At 36.6% G+C, this 20,538-nt stretch overlaps 1 protein-coding gene across 4 annotated transcripts in view; it reads left to right on the top strand.

The window, feature by feature from the left end:
• The first annotated feature begins 9,219 nt into the window (after positions 1-9,219).
• rad18 (RAD18 E3 ubiquitin protein ligase) overlaps positions 9,220-20,538 on the top strand; it is a 35,607-nt gene continuing 24,288 nt past the window's right edge. For all 4 annotated transcript variants that reach the window (XM_042406673.1, XM_042406672.1, XM_042406671.1 and 1 more), the window contains exons 1-5: positions 9,220-9,388; positions 11,702-11,780; positions 12,444-12,505; positions 12,672-12,742; positions 18,821-19,251. In XM_042406673.1, coding sequence (XP_042262607.1) covers positions 9,338-9,388; positions 11,702-11,780; positions 12,444-12,505; positions 12,672-12,742; positions 18,821-19,251 — 694 coding nt within the window. In that variant the 5' untranslated portion in view covers positions 9,220-9,337. The remainder of the gene's footprint in view (positions 9,389-11,701; positions 11,781-12,443; positions 12,506-12,671; positions 12,743-18,820; positions 19,252-20,538) is intronic.

The raw sequence follows: 20,538 nt of genomic DNA, 5'->3' as shown, positions 1-20,538 counted from the left end.
TGATTTCTCTGTAAAGATTAGCAACAAGCATTAAGAGAACGCCCAGAGTTTTGTATAAATTAGATGATTACAACGCCCCTTGAAATTGGCTTTCCAGTCCATTGGTCATAGAGCGTTACACCAGAATCTCACCCTGACAGAGCATAAACAAAATTCAATTTGTTCCACCTAAGAAATCCATGCTCATCAAGCAACTGTGTTCACATTTTTCAATAGTCTGGAAGGTATAACACTTACTGACAAGTAAATATCAGCAGGTGAGCTTACTGTGTTTAGCAATGGATCTAGTGGATCTCACACATCAAGTTATAAAATCAATCTGGGATCTCCATTTATGTATTTCTATAAAGTTGAGAGATCAGACTTGAGGAATAATTGCATGAGCAATACTATTTTTTTTATCAAATACAAATTCACTTACTACTAAAATTAATTGCATATTACCTTTATCCATGAAGAAAGGAAATGCATATTGCGAACTAGAAAGGAAGAAATGGTCATTAGGATGGCATGAGAAAAGACGTGTGTTAAATTACATTAATTACAACAACAGAAAAAAACACAGACACTGATGACTCATTCTTCTGCGAGTGACATGAATTTAGTATCAACTTACAAGCTGCATAATAATCAGATCCTGAAGTACAACCCAGATTCTCCTTGATTGGTTACGGTCATGCTGCATGATAAAATTCTGGTTTTACAACTGATTCTGCTTCCTTTTATCGCCTAAAATTAATGAGCACAGTGGCACATCCCTGCTGAGCTTAGGCTCTACAGGACAAGGATGTCAAATCTTAGGACATACATTTTGGTTTTGCCCATGGAGAGTGGCTTTAGCACAAAGACAAACTGCCAATTTAGTGCAGGTTACTTGTAAAGAATAAAGAAGAAGAAGAAGAAGTGAAATAAGCTACGGACAAACAAATCTGCTGTTGTCTTTGCTTCCGCTGGCAAATACATTTTTTTGATGCCTCTCTGGGACGAGGTATGCATCATCAGTGAAGGACAGATGCTGCAGCTGGTTTGAAAAACATAAGTTGCATAAGCCCCCTCCAGTGGCCTAATTTGGCTTTTTGTCCATTCTAATTAATACGCAAATGAGAGCAAACTCTTCAATAACACATAATCTCTTAGCAGGATGGAATTATCATAACTTCCTGTTTCAACCTTCACCTTCTCTCCCTTCACCTTTGCCTCATCAAAATAATTAATGGTTAAGCAGTTACATTCTTCAATTAAAAGCCCATTAAAAGCCCCAGAGGACCAGTAGTGAGCTGTAGATCATTCATTTTCATAATCAGAATAGAACAATGTAAACAAGGGGAAATCATGTTTCATTTATTTCATGCATTTCCATATTACATGCACTTCTGTGTGTTGAAATAGCAATTTTTACATTTTTACCACAAGCTGTATCACAATGAATAATAGAGAGACACGATGTATTGTATGGTGACAGAATAGTTACAATGTACTGTACAATTGTGGTAGCTGAGACATGGATGTGGAAAGGTCTTTCATTTAACATCATTTCTAATGAAATCTATTACAGCACAAAAATGAATCATCAGGGCCAAAATAATAGTTTGTTCTGGGAATTTGACCAAAAACAAAAAATAATTTCATGACTTTGCTGAGTTGTACTGAGGCAATCATTGAGCAGACATACAGTGCAGAGTTAAAATGTATATTTGATTTCAGCATTTACTCATCCCCAACAACTTAAAGTGGTTAGGGAGGGGTTCAGTGCCCTGCTCAAAGATACTTTGGCCAGGTACATGAATGTTTGAAGGGAATAAAACCAGACTTTTCAGCTGAGGAAGAGAGAGAGAGAGAGAGAGAGAGAGAGAGAGAGAGAGAGAGAGAGAGAGAGAGAGAGAGAGAGAGAGAGAGAGAGAGAGAGAGAGAGCTTTGGTTGGATCCATCCAGATATTACTTGCAGGAGGGAGACAGGGGAGTTTCCTATGAAAAGATGAGAACATGAGGCTTTTTCATTTTTCATAGTTTGTCTCAGTGTGTCAGGCAGATATCAGTGCTGCAGTGATCCCTCAAATACTTAATACCTTATGCTGTAGGGCAATCAATAATTTTACTTTGATGCATTTTCATAAAAATTTCTGACCTCACTCAGAATACGGAACATCTTATCAGTTTCTGTGCATTTATGAAAAAAGTCACATCACGACTCGCCTCATCAAGCATGAATGGAAAAGGAACGTGAACGATCATCAGACTTTCAAGGTAATAGCAGACGGCAACACCTCTGAATCCGGTGACATTTCCAGCTACGCCTGTATCTTTGATGTGCGGGGATGCAGCATGGTAGTGCATACTGTATATGGCATGCATAATAAATTAAACCCAAAGACACAGAGCAAGTCGGCCTGGTTTGTTTCCCTGTTCCATGAACACCCTCACACACAACACATTGAAGACTAGATGGCATACCACACAAAATCAATATACACACAACTCCTGATAATACATCCTGACAACAAACACAAGCGCATAGATTGCACATTAAAGCTCTGAGAACTTATTGCTCCTTGTTTATATTTATGATGTTTTTGCAGAGGCATGTCAAATGTAGCTCTGCAGTGATATTGGAACTTTGAAGTGAAGTTTTTGAAGAAGAGAGATGCCAACACTGAGGCCTGAAGCAGAGCTGAACCTGCATTACGACACAACCCTTTGATAGCATATTTGTTTATTTGATTCAAGTGAAAACAAATGACCCCAATAATATGATTAGTAACAAATAGCTTTCATCTTGTGGCTATTTGTGGGATAGATGGTCTTATTTGTTGTTACTACACATAACGATTAAATGTCTTATTGGATACTTCATTGATTCTCTATTGTTGATGCAAATGTTCCTGGAAAGCAGAGCATTAATTTATTACTCATGAGTTTGATAACCCAATGCAGCTACCTGAATTGTAGACAGTTTTTCTTTTCAACCATACCGCTGTAGGTCACACGGCTTTTACAAACTGCATAAATATCACTATTATATTTATCTTTTGAAATTCAGATTCAGTGTCCTTGTACCCGACAAGGACAAGGTACCATGAACTGACAAACATTACAGTCTGCCTCACGACAATCTCTCTGATCTTTTGCGTCTCTCTATAATGTCCTAGCAGAAATTCCCAAACCCATCATAAAAATCATGATAAAATCCTAAATATATTTTGAATATAACTAACCACACCAAATATATTTGAAATAAGACTGATTTCAGAGTTACTGTATATGTGATATGTATATTGTTTCAAATAATTAGAATATAAACTAGCATTACAATTCAACCGATTGGGAAACTAATATGGTGCGTTTAGTCACTGATTGTAGAGTGAACATCCTGTATAGTCTAATTAACAGTCCATGGTTAACAACAATTTATAGCAATTAATTCAAACAAAGTTTCAATTAAGTGCACGCTCACATACAAAGGACATGACTGTAGATAAGGACGTCTACCAGCTCAACACCTGAATGGATTTCAGGATAAAATATTCATGTAACCTGTATAATACATTATGTAAATATAGAATTTCTGATGAGAATATATTGTGTCAATTAAAGTCACTTTGTTACAGATGAGTAATTCAATTCAGTTCCATTCCACATGCTCTGAGTAATGTGAGTTAAGTACTTTGATCATTACAAAGAAGGCTGTAAAATAAAATACAGTTTGTCCACAAAAGATGAGAATTGTTAGAAGAAATGTTCTTTTTCCTTCATCCCTCGTCTATTACTTTCAAAACATATTGTAGTAAATATTAAAGGCATCAAAACCAAAATGCTTCATAAGGGGAGAAATAGCCAAAAATATTCTTATATTTTTGCTGCTGAGGTTCTTTGCAAATTATTTCCACTGCATCAGGGGGTACAAAACACTAAACACGTTGTTGTTGTCATTTGGCTCCTGTTAAATGAAACTGAAACACAATTTTAACAATGTAGAAATAATACACACACAACACATGAAAGAATAATCAAGAATCAATCACTAAAGCAGAGCTCTGTCATTGGCATCTTCAAGGACAAGGCTATCTGGCCTATTAAAGTCCATTGTTTAACACCAGACGCAGCTTTGACTTCATCTGTTTGCACTCATTTCCCACAGCTCCTGCCATTGTTAAGATCCCAGACAGATCCAGCCCTGCTCACTGGCTAACACAGGACTGGATGACTCACATGCTAAGAGCCTCATTAGATAGAGATGTACATGTGGAGAATAGATAACAGTTTAAGAATGATAAGGCAAAGTACAGTACAGTCCTCCGACAGCATGTATGTCATGGTGCAGATGTTTCAGACAAAGCCACTGTTAATGTGTACATATGAACCACAAATCACCCTCAGCCTTTGGACTGAATGTTAAGCTTCGCAGTTTGACATCCCGGGATTTATGTTCACATGCAACAATTTTGAATTTGCAAAATACTTTTAATCCTGCAGGGATTTAGTTTCACATGAAAGCCCGTTTTTCCTGGGCATAAGGAAGTTAATGAATATTTTTCAATGATCTATAGTGTGTTTGTTGGAACTTGCTTTAGGCACATATTTAAGTGAAAAAGGCAATACAGATTTTCTCCCTGTCTGCCACTGTATACTCCCATCATTTGAACCATATTTCAATCATAGCAACAGGCTACTACAACGCTGCATAAAATCATGAACCTGAACCTCAGTTGCAGTTCCCTTGATGTATTTCTTATGTGTGATGCTTGTTTTAATCCATATCAAAGTACTACAGATGCTGCACTTCACCAGAGAAAAGCTGGACAAGATTTCCTCACAGCTTTCTTTCTCATGTGACATGTTAGTCGGGTCATATTCCTGCATAACTTCCAAGAACAGGGGTCATTTGGAGATTTTTTTCTACCTTAATAAACTTAAAGGTTGCCTGATGCCTCTAAAAAGCTAAGAACTAATCACCTTTCTTTTGTTATTAAATAGCCTTGAAATAACAAAGAATTTGTCCTTCATGTTCTCAAAGAAGTAAGATGTGATGAAGAAAAATCTATATTTTTTATGATTTCAATATGACAAACTCTGGCTGCCTTCAATTGACCCCCGTCTTAAGAAATGAATAAATCATAACCCCTGCTGTTGAGATAATTTTCTTATTCTCTGTTCACTCGGGGTGACAGGAGTATGAAGGCTTTAGATACGCTAAAAAATCTTCACCAGCACTCTTAGGAAAGATTGGTGGAGACCATTTGTTTGATATTATCTGTATAATGATATGAGGAGAGAGTTAGAAAAAAGCCCAGAATAACGAAAAAAACCTAACTTGACAGGTATATTCTCACGTTACATCAGAAAACATTTAATGTACTGTAGATAATCCTTAAACACACAGATTCAGTAATAAAACGCTGCACTGAAAAGCACATTTAAAAATTCCAGACTGAAATAGACCCTGAGTAAAATACCTGGTAATGGGTTTAATCTGTAACATAATACCTGAGAACATGAAACGGAGTCTCAAAGGCATTCAGTACATCATGTCATCTTGCTAATATAAGCATGTAATTACTGCTTGGCTGAGCATCCACTAAATGAACATTCCCGGTTTCCAAACCCATCAAAATGTCTTAGCAGAGTGCTGGAAGAGGACAGTGGTTTAACTCCAGCTTGCATAATCTGATACAAAGCAGCCTTTAAGTCCATTCAGTATGATTTATCCGTGTGTCAGTTCATGTGTCACTGTTATATCAATTCTGCATAAGTATTTATTGTAACGTGGTTCATATTTTGTGGTGCTTTAAAACAATTTTGTGTGGGCATTTACTCATTCAGTATAAGTCTGCAGAATTCAAAGCATGGGCCATGCCTTTTGTGATTTAAGTAAGAATAACAACAAATAAGTAAGAATAAATGAAGCAGCACACACACAACTGAAGATATTGTCTCAATATAAAGACTTCAATCAGGAGAAGTCAAAGTAAAGCTGCATAATATTATCTTTGGCTGAATGAATTCAGTTAATCAGACCTAACACCATAAATTGAAAAATAGAAGCCTGATTAGCCTTGACATTTACAATTTTATTGACACCTGACACATTTTGACTTCCTTGCTGTGTAAGGGGCATGACATTAGTCACAGAAGAAAACATGAATGGTAGAAAAATTATCTGAATAATTCTCATCCAAAAACAAAAAGGGAGATGATAACATGACATGACAGCAACCTATTACAAAGGCATGTCATTTTCTGTGACAATTCCTGTGATAAATGCCAAACAGCTGTGCAAATTAAAGGTCTCATCCTCTTCTGCAGGAAAAGCCTTGTGACCAAATTGTTTGGTAATGTTATAGAGACTGTGCGGAAAGAGTCATTATTGCTTTGGTAACACTGTGAAATGATTTAATTGACCAAAGGCTCCAGGCGTTTCATTATCCAAACCACCAGGAAAAATCCAATTACTGCACATACAGTACCGGTCAAAAGTTTGGACACACCTTCCCATTCACTTGAATGAGAAAGTGTGTCCAAACCTTTGACTGGTACTGTAAATTCATCTGAATATTCATGTGACTGAATAATCACATTCAAGCACACATGTGACATGGTCCAACATAAATACATTTACATGATAATGTCTTGTTGTCTGGTGTAAATCTTACATTACATTACTGAATATCTGTGATGCAGTGTCTGTGCTGCTGAATAATCAGTTAACAAGCAAGCTGTGAAGAGTATGTTGCTCTGTATATGCTGCTGGTATGCGTCATGGAGAGCCTGCCCATGTTTGATAATATTTTCATTTTTTTAATCAATTGTGTGATTGTACTATGGTGAACGAAGAAAATAAACAAAAGGTTATCAGAATTTAAAATTGGACCCATCTGTCCCTGCCAAATGGATTGGCAGGTCCTTCAATACACAGACAAATCAATTTTAATTAAGTTGTTAATGTTTTATGAAGGTTTTAATGGTTTGTTTAAATGAGCAATGTTTGTAAACAAATTATACAGACTTATAATGATCAGTTTTGACACATGCTTTTTTCTGTAAGTCAGTTATTTCCAATATGTGTGTAAATATGCCTGAAATATAGTCCAAATTTACTGATTGGGCTTTTAAGTTGTGGTCAAACCTTAATGGAAACTCATTTCATGTGTGCTGATTCCTTCCTTTTAGAATATCAATTTGTTTAACAGCATCAGCCGGATTCAGCTGTGACATGCAAGCATGCAAACATGAAAATACAGTATGTTTGTATAAAAAGGATAGACTGAGTTTACAAAATGATGTTTCTGAAGATGGTTGGGTTATCTTGGTGAGCATTTTAAACAAAGAAATTGTCACATCCCCGCTGTGGATTTACACACATTTAACGTGCAACATGTATGCGTGTCTTGGGAACAATAGAACCCAGAGTGCAGAAATATGGACCACTTAGTGGCTTGTTAACGACACAAGATCAATGATATTGAAGACTATAATTGCCACAGGCTACAAGCTGTCAGTTGGAATACACCAGTGCTTTGTGCCACAGATCAACTCAGAAATGTCTCTTTACAGACAGTGTCTTTACCTTCAAGGTCAGCATTTCATCTGAGGGCTCATTACCATCTGCACAACATTTACTTTGTATTTCTTGTCTGTTCTGAGAGCTTAAATTTATGTTGTTTTGAGGCTGAGGTTGTCTGAAAGAAATCATTTCTTGGGGGGTTTTCATGTTCCTCCGATGGTGCAGTACACCCATTACAGGTCAAGTAAGAGAATGAAATGGCAGGGTTGGCAGAACATTTTAAACTCAATTTTGATGTCATGTAATGAAAGGAGATGTCAAACAAACATTAACTACCTTCTCTTCATGCACTCAATCAAGGATATACAACTGACAATAATGTAAAATACAATCATAGCAGACAACAAGTTCCCTGTCACTGACTGTAATTTTGAGGAGTGAGAAAATATGATATTAACATAGGGTGTAATTGAAGTGGGATGTTTTATAGGTGGTCATGGGCCTCTGGTAATAGCTTACCGGTGTGAAAGTTCCTTACAATACTGTATGCTCACTGTCTGTGAGGCCCCTTAAAAGCCTGCTAATCATTTTCCAGTTCAAGGACAAGATGTTATGATAACTCCACAACGCAAGTGAAGGGATTGTTTAGTTTAAGACTTTTCCATCAGTAACATCAAGAATCTGAAACCAACTGTCAAGGATACACACATGTATTCAATAGTAACATTGAAAGTGGTTAAATATTTTTGTATACTGACACTTGCCATCCAGGATCATTTGTCTCCTTATCAAATGAAATGAAAACTAGCAAGGCTGTCAGGATAGAGGCACCACATGTAAGTCCATTTTTATGGAATTCTCATTTCCATTCTCAGATTTCCTGGTTGTAGTCATAGTTAGATTTAATATAGTTTAAATTTTGAGGGGTTGACTTGATAAAACGAAATACAAACATCTGGTAAAGTCTTGTCTTATCTTTCCTTCATTCAACCTAGTTCCCTTCAGTGGTATCTAAAAATGCAGTCTTTACAAAATCATTATGGCTTTTTTGATCTTTCAGCTTAATTCTTAACTGAAGCTTGCCTGTGCTTTTTTCTACAGTTTTTCTATAGTGTCTTACATAACAAGCAACCCTGAATAATCATAGATTGTTCAAAATTGGTTCACTCTCAGTACTCATCATTAAAAAGTCTTTAAACTATGATGGGGCTCACTACATTTAAACCGTTAATCATGTTCATCCTGGTGATTTGGTTTAATGAAGCTTTTACCTGCTATTAAAACACTATAATCATCCAGAAATAAAAGTCGATTGGCATTTAGAATCATACGGCATCTTTTATAGACATTTCAAAAAACAAGTGAACATGGAAACCAGTGCAGTGCTATACCAAAAGTTTTCAGTACAATGCTTAATTATACAAATGCTTTTGTTTTACCATTTTGTTGACATTTATTCCAATTTATCAAACAATTTAAAAAATCTGTTTAGATTGTACAGATTCATGAAATATTCATTAAACAAATTAGGTTTAGGGTTTCAGGGTCAATAGTGCAAAAAGTATTTTGGCAATAGGCCTATTATTCTGTAATGTACATGTGATACAATATAAGTTATACAGTGACAGCCTTGAACGTATGAATCCTGTTCTTCTTCTTCATGGATCACGGATGAGCAGCAGGACATAAATCTGTAACTCGCACTCAGCGGAAGTCGTCAAATGACGTAAGAAGAGTCCTGCATCCTGCATCCCTTCGAGCGGGACTTTGTTTGTTGTTGACCGCTCAGACAAAAAGTTGTGTAACATTCTCAAATAGCTTTCTTTTTATTTAGCAGACATGGCCCTGCAGACTGAAACGGATTTACCACCTGGCCTTGCATGTCTGAAAGTAAGTTGTAGCCATATTTATTTTGAAATGTGCCTGTTTTGCTAACATGCTGGCTAATAGCCGCTTGCTAAATTAAAACTAGCTAAATGAATACCCAAACAGCTACATCCATGGAATAACTTACCCCTTGGACCTTAACCTAAAAGACGAGTAACGTAACCTTTTCATAGCAATTGAATGTGTTCATCCAGTGCTATTATCTAGTACAGTTGACTGGTGTGCTAACAATTGCTCGTGTAACATTAGCTAACGTTACTTAATCTTACAGCTACAACGCAAACAGATTTGTGATTTATATTAACAAAACAAGCTAAGTAAACGTTATCGTTCGTGGCACATAAGCTGGCGTTAATGTCAAACCTGTCCGTTCAAAATGTATAACGTTATTAAGTCAATGTTTAACGTTAAATAAAGCAACCCAAAACGTTTAATACGATGCGATACGAACTTTTATTTGTCAGTTTGAAATGAATTAAATTATTAATTGCGTTCTTAGGCAGCTCCGTTTAAGAGGTTTAACTTACACACAGATTAAACAAGCAGTTACACAGATGACTCTTTTCATTGACGTACTAAAACACATCAAACAGTCATACATATCACATCATAACCTCTGGATTCAGATCTCAGTTAGCAGCGCACTGATTTTGGTTTAGCATCAGGATAGATTGATGTAGGCTATAAAATAATTCTTCAGCATGTTGCGTTTAAATTGAGGGATATTAAATCGTCTGTTAGAGGGTAGAAGTTGCCACTCTCCGTTAATACTTACCTGCTAAAACAAATAATTAAACTACGTAAACATAACTTAGTTAGCAGGTAAGGGTGATATCAGATAGCTCATTTATTTCGGGAAACTTCAGTTAACGTTATGTATCATGGCAGTAACGTTAAACCAAGTGCTAAACATTGTCCAACACCATATTGACATATTCCATGACATGAGCAAGGATGAAGTTATTATTTATATTGTATAATTAAGCTAACCTAATGTAGACGGATGACAAATAAAAAACCAACATAAAGTGTCTTAGTAAGGTGTTGGGTTGCCTTGGTATTGATTCTACAAGTCTCTGAACTCTTCTGGAGGGATGAACACCATTTTTCCAAAAGATATTCCCTCATTTGGTGTTTTGATGATGGTGGTGGAGAGCGCTGTCTAACACGTCGGTCCAAAATCTCCCATAGGTGTTCAATTGGGTTTACCTCTGGTGATGCGAAGGCCATAGCATATGATTCACATCATTTTCATACTCATCAAACCATTCAGTGACCCCTCATTCCCTATGGATGGAGACATTGTCATCCTGGAAGAGATTATTCCCATCAGGATAGAAATGTTTCAGCATAGGATAAAGGTGATCACTCACGACAATTTTGTATTGACTTGCAGTGACTCTTCCCTCTAAGGGGACAAGTTGGCTGAAACCATGCCAGTAAAATGCCCACCAGCATAACAGAGCCACCAGATCCCCTCACTGTAGGGGTCAAGCATTCAGACTTGTATCCTTCTCTTGGTGCACAGCATACATGCACTTGCCCACTTGTCGAGAATATGGTGAAGGATGACTCATCTGACCATATTACTTTTTTCCACATCTCTGTAGACCAGTGCCTATGGTTTTTGCACCACTGAATTCTCAAACGTTCATCTTTGTTATGAGGGGTTTATGTACTTGAAGAGTTGCTCTTCTGTTTTTCCTTTCATATCGCACTAATGCTCAAGCATCAAGGTCATCAAATGTGCGCTGGCGACCACAACTTCTGACCCTATTTACTGATGTCTTTCCCGTAAATCTAAATGCAGATGTTACTTTAGTCAGTTTGACTGAAGTTCCTGCCATCTGTGCCCCAACAATGAACCCTCTTTCAGAGTCACTAAGATCTTTTCTTTTTGCCATCTTGATACAAAATGAGAATCAACTGGGCCTGTTAGCATTTTTATACATGTACACAGAGCATGATTGGATGTTAATTGCTTAATTGTACCATGCAGTGCACCTGTAAAGAAGCATCTGCATTCATTATGTTTATCCACTCATTTATTTATGTTTTTATTTTATTACGCTGAAATAAAAAAATATTTAGATTCTAAAATGTTTGAATAAATTAACGCTATTTGTTTGAAATTGGAGCTACTCTGTTGAGAATGTTTATGCTAGTTTAGTTTTGCCCCAGAAATTGTCATTCACAGGCCAGCCTGTCATGATGATGTCATGATGTATCATTACCAGGCAATTTTTTAAAAGTGACAAACAATTAATTATTAGTTGAATTGTTTCTGTTTTTGATCAGTGTTTTTCTCATCTACAGAATGTTGATGCCCTGCTTCGGTGTCCCATTTGCTTCGACTTCCTCAATATTTCAATGATGACTAAATGTTCCCACAACTGTAAGTAAGAAGCAGAGCAGCTTTTAGAGGAGTTATTGTACTAATTACTGTTCATGAAGTTTAGCAAAAACTTAAGCATACGAGGGCAACACGAGGGCTTGTGACGATCATTCAGGGGGCTTATCATAGAGAAAGAGTTGAACATTTTAATTATTAGAGATGTCTTTTCAAATGAGTGTAATATTTTTGCTGTGTGTGTTTGTCGGCCACTTGTTTAAACATGATTTATATTAGCTTTGGTTTCGTTATCACTGTGAGTAAGTGAGCCATACAATAGTCATGACAGTGTGTCCCTCTGGATCCAACATCCTGCTGTTATATCTGGGTTCATGGGTTCAACATCAGTTGAGTGAGTTCCCTGCTTAAGTTGATGCAAGTTTATCATAGGTGGATGCATTTTTGCCTACATCTCTTTATGTCCATAGATTCTGCATACTTTTTTGCTTCACGTAGCTGTGATTGAGCCACACTAAAGCCTCTTCATATGTGGACCGAAAACAGTTGTGTGCATTAAAGAGAAAAATATTTCAAGTGTATTTTTTTTTTTACATATTATTCAGTACAAATTAATGCTGACTAACAACTTTGAAGAAAAGGAAGTTATCTACCTGTTCGCCAACAGATTAAGTATAACATATATTTTGTTTGCATTTCATTTTACAGTTTGCTCCTTGTGCATCAGAAAATTTTTTGCCTATAAGTTGCTGTGTCCAGTTTGCAATGCAGTAAGTATAAATTTGACTTGAATTTGTAAAGTTTCATTTGCATAATCATCACAGTCACTATCTCAAGAGGGATGACATATTTGCAGGTGATTTTTTGGTTATTTATTGTATTAATCTAATAAAGGAGACAGGTTTCCTTCATATCTCGCCTTTTCTTTTCTTTTAGCAAGCAACAGAACAAGATCTAAGAAACAACCGTTTATTGGATGACTTGGTCATAAACTTTCAAACGGCAAGGTAACCATAACGCACATTACAAATGACCACTAAACTGTCTTATGTCTGAAAAGTGTCTCTGCAAATGGACCTGAATGCACACTGCATCAGTAGCTGTTTTTAAAAGGGTTACAATTATCTGTGTGAATGCTATAAAATAAGAAATATAGGCAACTGCATTGCATGGTGATGATGAATACTGTCCTAATCACTCACATTTGTCAGCATAAACAAGTCAGAAAACCAAGACACTTGGTATTGACTGATTTAATGGAACATAGCGTTAGTTCAGGCAGAGCACTGAAGTCGCCGGCATGTCAGGTGATTTGCGTCAGCTGTCACAACATTTTAGCATATTGATGCATCAGTAAGCTAAAAATATACAATCATGTTCATACAAGTGTTTATGGCGGCCTTTCTAAACTGTCAGTGCTCACCATTACTCTGCTGATTCCCAACACTAATTGCTGCTGCAACTCCACTCCAAAGTCCTCCTTATGTCACTGAAGCTTTGGTATTATTATCTTGCTAATGTTTATTCTCATGTGTACTATATATATATATATATATATATATATATATATATATGTGTGTGTGTGTGTGTGTGTGTGTCTAATGCTGTATTCTTAATTGAAGATTAGTTCTTGTTGCTGCTTTGATTCTTTGAGAGTTCCCGTAGAGAGCAGAGCCTTTTCCACTAACTCTGTAACCATTTGCAATTAATGGCCAGTTTTTTGATACGTGTCTCTGACTGAACTGGCTTGTTGGTCCTTAATGAGCAATGATACTTTAATTTATCATCTAAGTACTGTCCAAGTATTTTTTTATGGCTTTTTGAAGGCCAGCACTGATTAAGAACAACTTCTGAGCAATTCCTTTTGATACAGCCATTTACAAAGTACAGTAGTTTTTATTTTTAGGGTGATTATTTTCAGTTCTTTTGCCTTCAGACATAGACTAATAGAATAATAAAAGTGGCAGATCAGGGAATAGGACTACAATGACAACCATTTAAAACATCTTGAAGAGAAAAAAAGAATTGAAGAGAAAACTATTACTTTAGTGATTTCAGGGGATCCCATTGTTATTGAGAATATTACAGTATATACACAAGGGAACCAATTTCCGTTTACTTCGCATTGGTTTACTTCGTTTAACAGCATTGGAGAAACACTTATAATGGCCTTTCAGTAATCTATTTCTGAATTAAGGCTTTTCTGCAAATCCAATGGGGATTTTGTTTTCATTAACTGAGGTCAGCCAAGGTTGTATTGTAGTTATGTGTGTGTGTTGTGTTGCTTTAGGGCTGATATTTTTTCATTACAGCAGGATGTAGGCATAGGGAGCGATGACTAGAGCTGGTCTAAAGGAAATTTCCTGGTACTTAAAATTCGTTTTCTCCAGTGACACTATCACAGCGTAGGTAAACATTTCCTTACATTTGAGTGTCTTGTTATTGGTATAAGTGGCCACATGGGTGCAGCTAGCCATATGCCTGCAATCGCTGGTTGTCTGAGGCAGACTAGTAAGTGTTGAGCTGTTTTCTTGCAGTGTGACAATTGTTTGGTAAAGAGATAGAAATAAACTAATACTGACAATATTAAGATACAAGAACAACAGAACAGCCTTTAGGATGTCATCCTTTAGGATGTATATTTTGCTTAGCTCTTGCTATTTTAGAAACAGATAACAGTCTGAGTTTTATGGGTGATCCAAGTTTTAGCGTTCCTTTTAATATTTGTTCAGGAAAAACATGAAAAAAGCCTGGTTAATGGCTTTGTCCCCAACAAATAAATTCATAAACTAAAACTAAAGTCATCTGAATTGTTTCTTTAATATCTGGGTTGATGTTGATATAAAGCCTGAGTGCTGTTATTGGTCAGGAAGCCATGATGTTGCTCCCTTTTCATCAATCACCTCAATGTTATCAACACCCAGAAAGTTCTCCCTTCAAACTGTAAACCCTCTGATTGCCATCGCTGTTGCGAATGAGTGGCTTTCGCAGCTGCTCTTTCTCCCATTTTTTAATTTCCTGTTGTCTAGCACTGAGTGTCTGAAAAATAGGATTCCTTGATAGGTGACTCTGTCATAAAGTATTGTTGTTATGTAGCAATAGACTTGTCTCAAACAATTTTGTTTTGGATGAGTTCCTTTGCTCTGAAATAAATGTCCCAAATGTAATAGTATTTTTGTTTTAGATTCCATGTTTTGGTCTGTGTAAAAACTTTGTACAGAGCATGACAGGGAAGAATATTTGAGTTACTATAGCAGCCTATGGTTGCTAGGTTTTCTGCATTAGCAAGCAGGCTATTTGTGGATTGCTTCCTTTCACATTTTTCATTGTGAAACTTTGTGGACAACATAGCACTAAGTAGCTATCTGCGGATTGCACTCATATACTGCCATTAAACTAGAGGCCTATTTCTTTAACAAACCATTAGCTGTTATTGCAGTGACACAGGTTTATATTGTCACACTAACCAGTCATCTCTCCTCTCACTCAGTACACACATTTACTTAGGTGGAAGTGGATCTTATACATTGAGACGTAGATACACTGCTATGTAATTTAGTTAATCACCAAGGGCACAATGCCCCTTTCTGTTGTGGATTCAGTACATTTTGTTTTCTTGAACTCTGTCATTGTGTTTTATAATGGGCCAGTACAGTACCCTCAAACTTTTTAATAGTAAATTGCTTTTTTTTAAAGTAGGTATTGGAATAATAAATAATAACCTAATTGCATTTTTTCATAAAACAAGTGGAAAAACATGTTTTTCAATACATTGTCACTAAAGTAATGTATGTTTTCATTCTACATTAGGGTTGAATAATAATTGAGGTATCGTTTATTGTGAGAAATGTGGACAAAATAATCATTAAAAACCTTTACGGGTGTGTAGCTCAACATATACACTGTGTGTGTTTAAGGTCACTAACAAAGTTTAGAAATTCTATAGCTGTGCATTTAAGACCCCTTTCTATTTGTAAAAGGTTATTAACAATCAACTTGTAGAGGGAATCAATATGACAGGACAACTTAAATTCAATTAGTATGTGTAATTTAAGAAGGTGGTATTGACTGGCTTTTAGCTATTTTGGTTACTTCAAGTCTAGACCTGGAGGATCAATATGCTTTCAAACAGTGCCTAAACTCAGGGGTTCATTCTGTTATACAGTATTTCACATATCTGACAACTGTTTTATTGATGTAAACCAAACTTTTTTTAAAAATCATTTTTTGTGTCCTGTGTCATTTAGTGTTAATAGGTAATGTTTAAAAACACTCCAACACTCCAAATCTATTGAATTCTTATCTACTAGAAAGACCTGGTCCATTAATTATGAATGGCCTGAGTCTCCTTTCTGCTGCTCAAAAATGAATTGTAGATACAATGAGGTTGAACTGTTGTGTATCTTTAGAATGTAATTTAGTCATGCTTAAGCACACCTTGAATCTTATATTTGAGGAGGAGCTATGAAATATGTTTAATACAATGTCAGTGCTGGAATGAGGCAACAACAACAATGGAATGGCTGTTCAGTTAAGGTCTTATCGCTGAAATTATTAAATGTTGTTAGAATAGTGATACACCGGCCCCAAAAAGTATTTGGACACTTAAGCCACACTTAAATGCATGCATTTCATTGCATAAAATGTCAAAGCAAATGGCATTTATTTTAAAGAATGATGGCGCACACACTTATCAAGAAAAATATTCCACAAAAAGAAGTTTATGTTTTTAAATGATAAACATACAGTTCAAAGCGAAGACAAAAAATTGGATACCCAATAGTGGCTTCACTAAAGATCATAGTTTCAGTGTTTTAGTATTTAGTTTGCCATCCTTTAGCTTGCAGAGCTGCTTGACAGCGTCTGGGAATGGAACCAACCCTTTCTGTAATAGCTGTGGTGAAAGTTTCCTTCAAGCTTCAACTAGCAAAGCTTTCAGTTCATCCACACTAGAGCACAGACAAGCTGACTTTTTTTTTCTCCATGGCATCCCATAGGTACTCTATGAGATTTAGTTCAGGGCTTTGTGAGGGCCATTTTAAGACTTTGATCTTCTCTTGGGCAAAGTATTCTTTCAACAGGCAGCTGGTTTGCTCTGGATCATTTTCTGCTGAGAAGTTCACTTTAGTCGCTCGAATATTTTTTTTGGCGGATTTCTTTAAGTTTGCATACAAAAATCCTCATCAGAGTTCATGATTCCATCAATACATTAAAGTTCATCTACACCATCGTAAGAAAAACAGCCTCAGACTTTGACGTTCCCATCTCCATACTTTACCATACCCTTAGTGCAATCTGGTTGGAATTCTTCTCCTGGCTTTCTCCACACAAACTTTCTATCATCAGATCCATGTAGGTTGAATTTGGACTTTGCTTTTAACTGACCAGTTCCACACTAATGTATAGTATCTTTACAAAGTAAATGACTCAAATTCACACAGGTGTTCCTAGCAGAGTAACCACAGGTATAGTTTATCACATTACCTGTGGACATATTCCATTAAGTTTGACAATCAGCACTTGTCCCAAAAACATTTTTGTTGCCATTTAGAGGGATATGTTCATGCTTTCTCAAGTGACAACCTGATTTATTTATTTTAGTAAAAAAGATAAGAGTTTAGAGTTGTGCTAAATGTGTTTTTTCTATGGATCAAATACTAGTTTATGTAACATTTTATGAAATATCTTAATGAACCTCATGGACATTTTGCTCATAGTTTAACTGTCCAAATACTTTTGGGGCCACTGTATTTCCATCACAGTATCTGCTTAGTCTTTATGGCACTACAGAGAAAGCATTTATATACAGAAGAGGTGACCAACTGTCACATAGCAGTCTGAATTGTGGCATCGGAATAAACATCTGTCACAGTGTAACTATGTTGTAATGTTGGTTATTAATTTTAAATGTGTCACAAGTGTTCTAAATATACACTTTAAATATATCAATATACTCTGATTTGTGCTTCGTGGCTGGTGTCCACTCCATGGCAACAGCCAGTAAACTGCTTAAACAAACGGAGAAAAAAACGTATTTGCTCAAATGAGGTAACATGCATACAACTAATGGCTATCATGTAAGAGCTGATAGTATATTTAAAGTATCCAGGAGACTCCTGTTTTCATGTTGAGTAACACTACAGTTATTAAAGGTAAATGTTTGAATACAAATTAACAGCAGGGAAATAAATATAATATATAAAATAAATAAACGTATGAAACAAGCTACTTTTCACATCAACTCATGATGATTTAGATACTTTTTATGATTTTTGTTTGGGTATTTTGCTTAACACCTCTAAATGTATTGCACTTTGCTAATTAAAAATAATTAGTTGCAATACAATGTTCAATATTAAGAATTTAAATGGACTGAACAGTAACAGGCATACCTGGCTTTTTGCAGCATTATTAACAGTTGAATGATAGTGGGGGGACATATTTCTTCAAGATTTTTGTGGGGTAAGGGGTGCTTCCACATCACATTTGTGCGAAGAGGCAGTTGTGTGTGTATGTGTGTGTGTGTGTGTGTGTGTGTATGTGCGTGTGTATGTGCATGTATGCGTGTGAACCTGCTCTAATGGGGACAGTAAGCGCAGATAAAAAGTTTTAAATGTGGAAAGCAGAACATCACACACCTCATTGGTTCCACTTTATTGCCAACTAATGACCATGCTGCAATTTGTTTGCTTTCCACATTTCCAAGTCTGTAGCCAATGTGTCTACATTTTCACGCTCAGTCTGAAAGGAGCGAGATAATTGACCAAGTGCAGTTTATAGTCAAAGGGCTCAGTTTACTGTAAGAGTATTTATTGGCACATACTACTCTTCTCTTTTTAAAGTGCTCAATAAGGTTTTTCAAGAAGATCTTGAGTCAGTTTTCCTCCATAATATATTTTATGTAATTATACTTTTGCATTTTTACAGTGTTCTTTAGATAAGTAAATTGTTGTCCTGTGAGAGAAGCAGAGCTACTGATGCTACTGTATGCATCAGAATTAATTTAAACATGTGGCTGTCTGGGTGTGAAAATCATACTTCACATGTTTCCTTTCACATAAATGTTGCCTTTCTTCTTTTTCCAGGCAGCAGTTGTCAAAAGCAAATTTTGACTCTCCTCCAATATCGCCAAAGACCCCTGCTTCAGCTGTCAAATGCAAAACTCCCAGAGAGAGGAGCCAGAAGTGTAACAGCTCTGTTTTGAGTCACTTTTTCCAGAAGAGGCCCAAAACATCTCCCACTAAAGACACCCAGCGAGATGGTTTGGTTTCTCAGTGTGTTCAGCAGGGGAAGATACAGACTACAAGCATCCACAATGCAAATGATGCTGACCTACATTCAGTAACTGCTCAACTTCCAGTGAATGTGAAAGAAGAGCCGATGGATGTGGGTGAGTCATCTATCCAGGGGTTGATGTCAGTGAAACAGGAGGAAACAGCCTCGAACAGTATTGACACTTGGAATGAGACTGCGCATTCCTCTTCACCATCAAAAGACGTAAAGCCAGTAATCAAAGGTGAAGCTTTTCTACTTGTATTTTGAATTGTCACTCATCGCATCTAACTAACATGTTAACTCACTCACAAAATCTCACTCATTTATGTGTAGCTACCTACAGAATCACATCAAGGGACAGCTGTTTGGTCATCGTCAGATCAGTTGTATAGATCGAATCACGGGTAGACAACTAACAGTTGATTTGAATTGTGGAGATACAGTATGTGAAATCAGCAAACTTGTTTATTTCTGTTGTCATTTTCAGCCGTAAATGTAACGTTTAAAGATAGATAGTCAAACACAGTGGTCCGACCTATTTGACGTTTCTGCTGCACTTATTTTATGCGCTGTGTTGCTTTGCTAATATCTTTGATATATCAAATCTACCCAATAGGGACATCTCACCGCCAGTCGGACTGACTTTGTCATAGTGGGAAGCCGTCTTACCAGTGCTTTACTCATTTATACTTACTTGTGCTTACTTTTAATTACTTTTCCTACTCACTATTTATACTTATTTACATACACTTCTTTGTTTACTTCTTTACTTGCTTAAACTGACATTTATTTTTACTCTGCGCCATTAAATTGTATGTACATGACATAGAGGTTTTCTACCCGGAATTTAATGTAAACAAACGTTGTGACTGGTTCTATAGCTGACAAACTGTTCCACCTAATTGGAAAAGAAAGTAACTGCAGTAGTTTACAGCTGCAGATGTAGACTGTTGATGGTAGCCATCCACAGGCAAAGAAAGAAAAAGCTGCTGAAGTTTTAACATTTACCCTACGTACAGAGAATACGAGTTAAGGCCAATTCATGGTTTCCATGTTCCCGCGACAGCTGCAGACGTGCACACAGACCACGGATGCAAATGCGGTTCCATACATAGTACAAAGTACAATCGGGGTCCGCGGATGCAGATGTGTTCCACATGTGCGCACTAGTGAACAAGGTTGCAGCCGTGATTCTTCAGAGCTGTAAAATCCAGTCTGTGAATATATGTAACTATTACAAACCTGTGCTGTGTTTTTCTGATAAACCTTTAAATGCAGTAATCTGTTACCGGTACTAACACACCAGCACCGCCCCTTATATTGTTTTACATAGGCCTGTTTTTAGTCTGAATGTAGCTGAGGAGAAAAAGTCGAAAAAGAAAATAGTGTGGGCGACAAACATATGAGAATAGGAGTACAGTAAATACATACAGTAGATGAGACAGGCATTCCCGTTTGCTTCTCTAGGGCATGCACAGTTGGCACACTTCCAGTGTTGCTGTTCTCTGTGTGTATTTTTCAGGGGTTT

Source organism: Thunnus maccoyii, chromosome 3 (genome assembly GCF_910596095.1).
Source record: "Thunnus maccoyii chromosome 3, fThuMac1.1, whole genome shotgun sequence".
NCBI classification, from domain to species: Eukaryota; Metazoa; Chordata; class Actinopteri; order Scombriformes; family Scombridae; genus Thunnus; species Thunnus maccoyii.
This window is presented reverse-complemented; position numbering and strand designations above follow the sequence as displayed.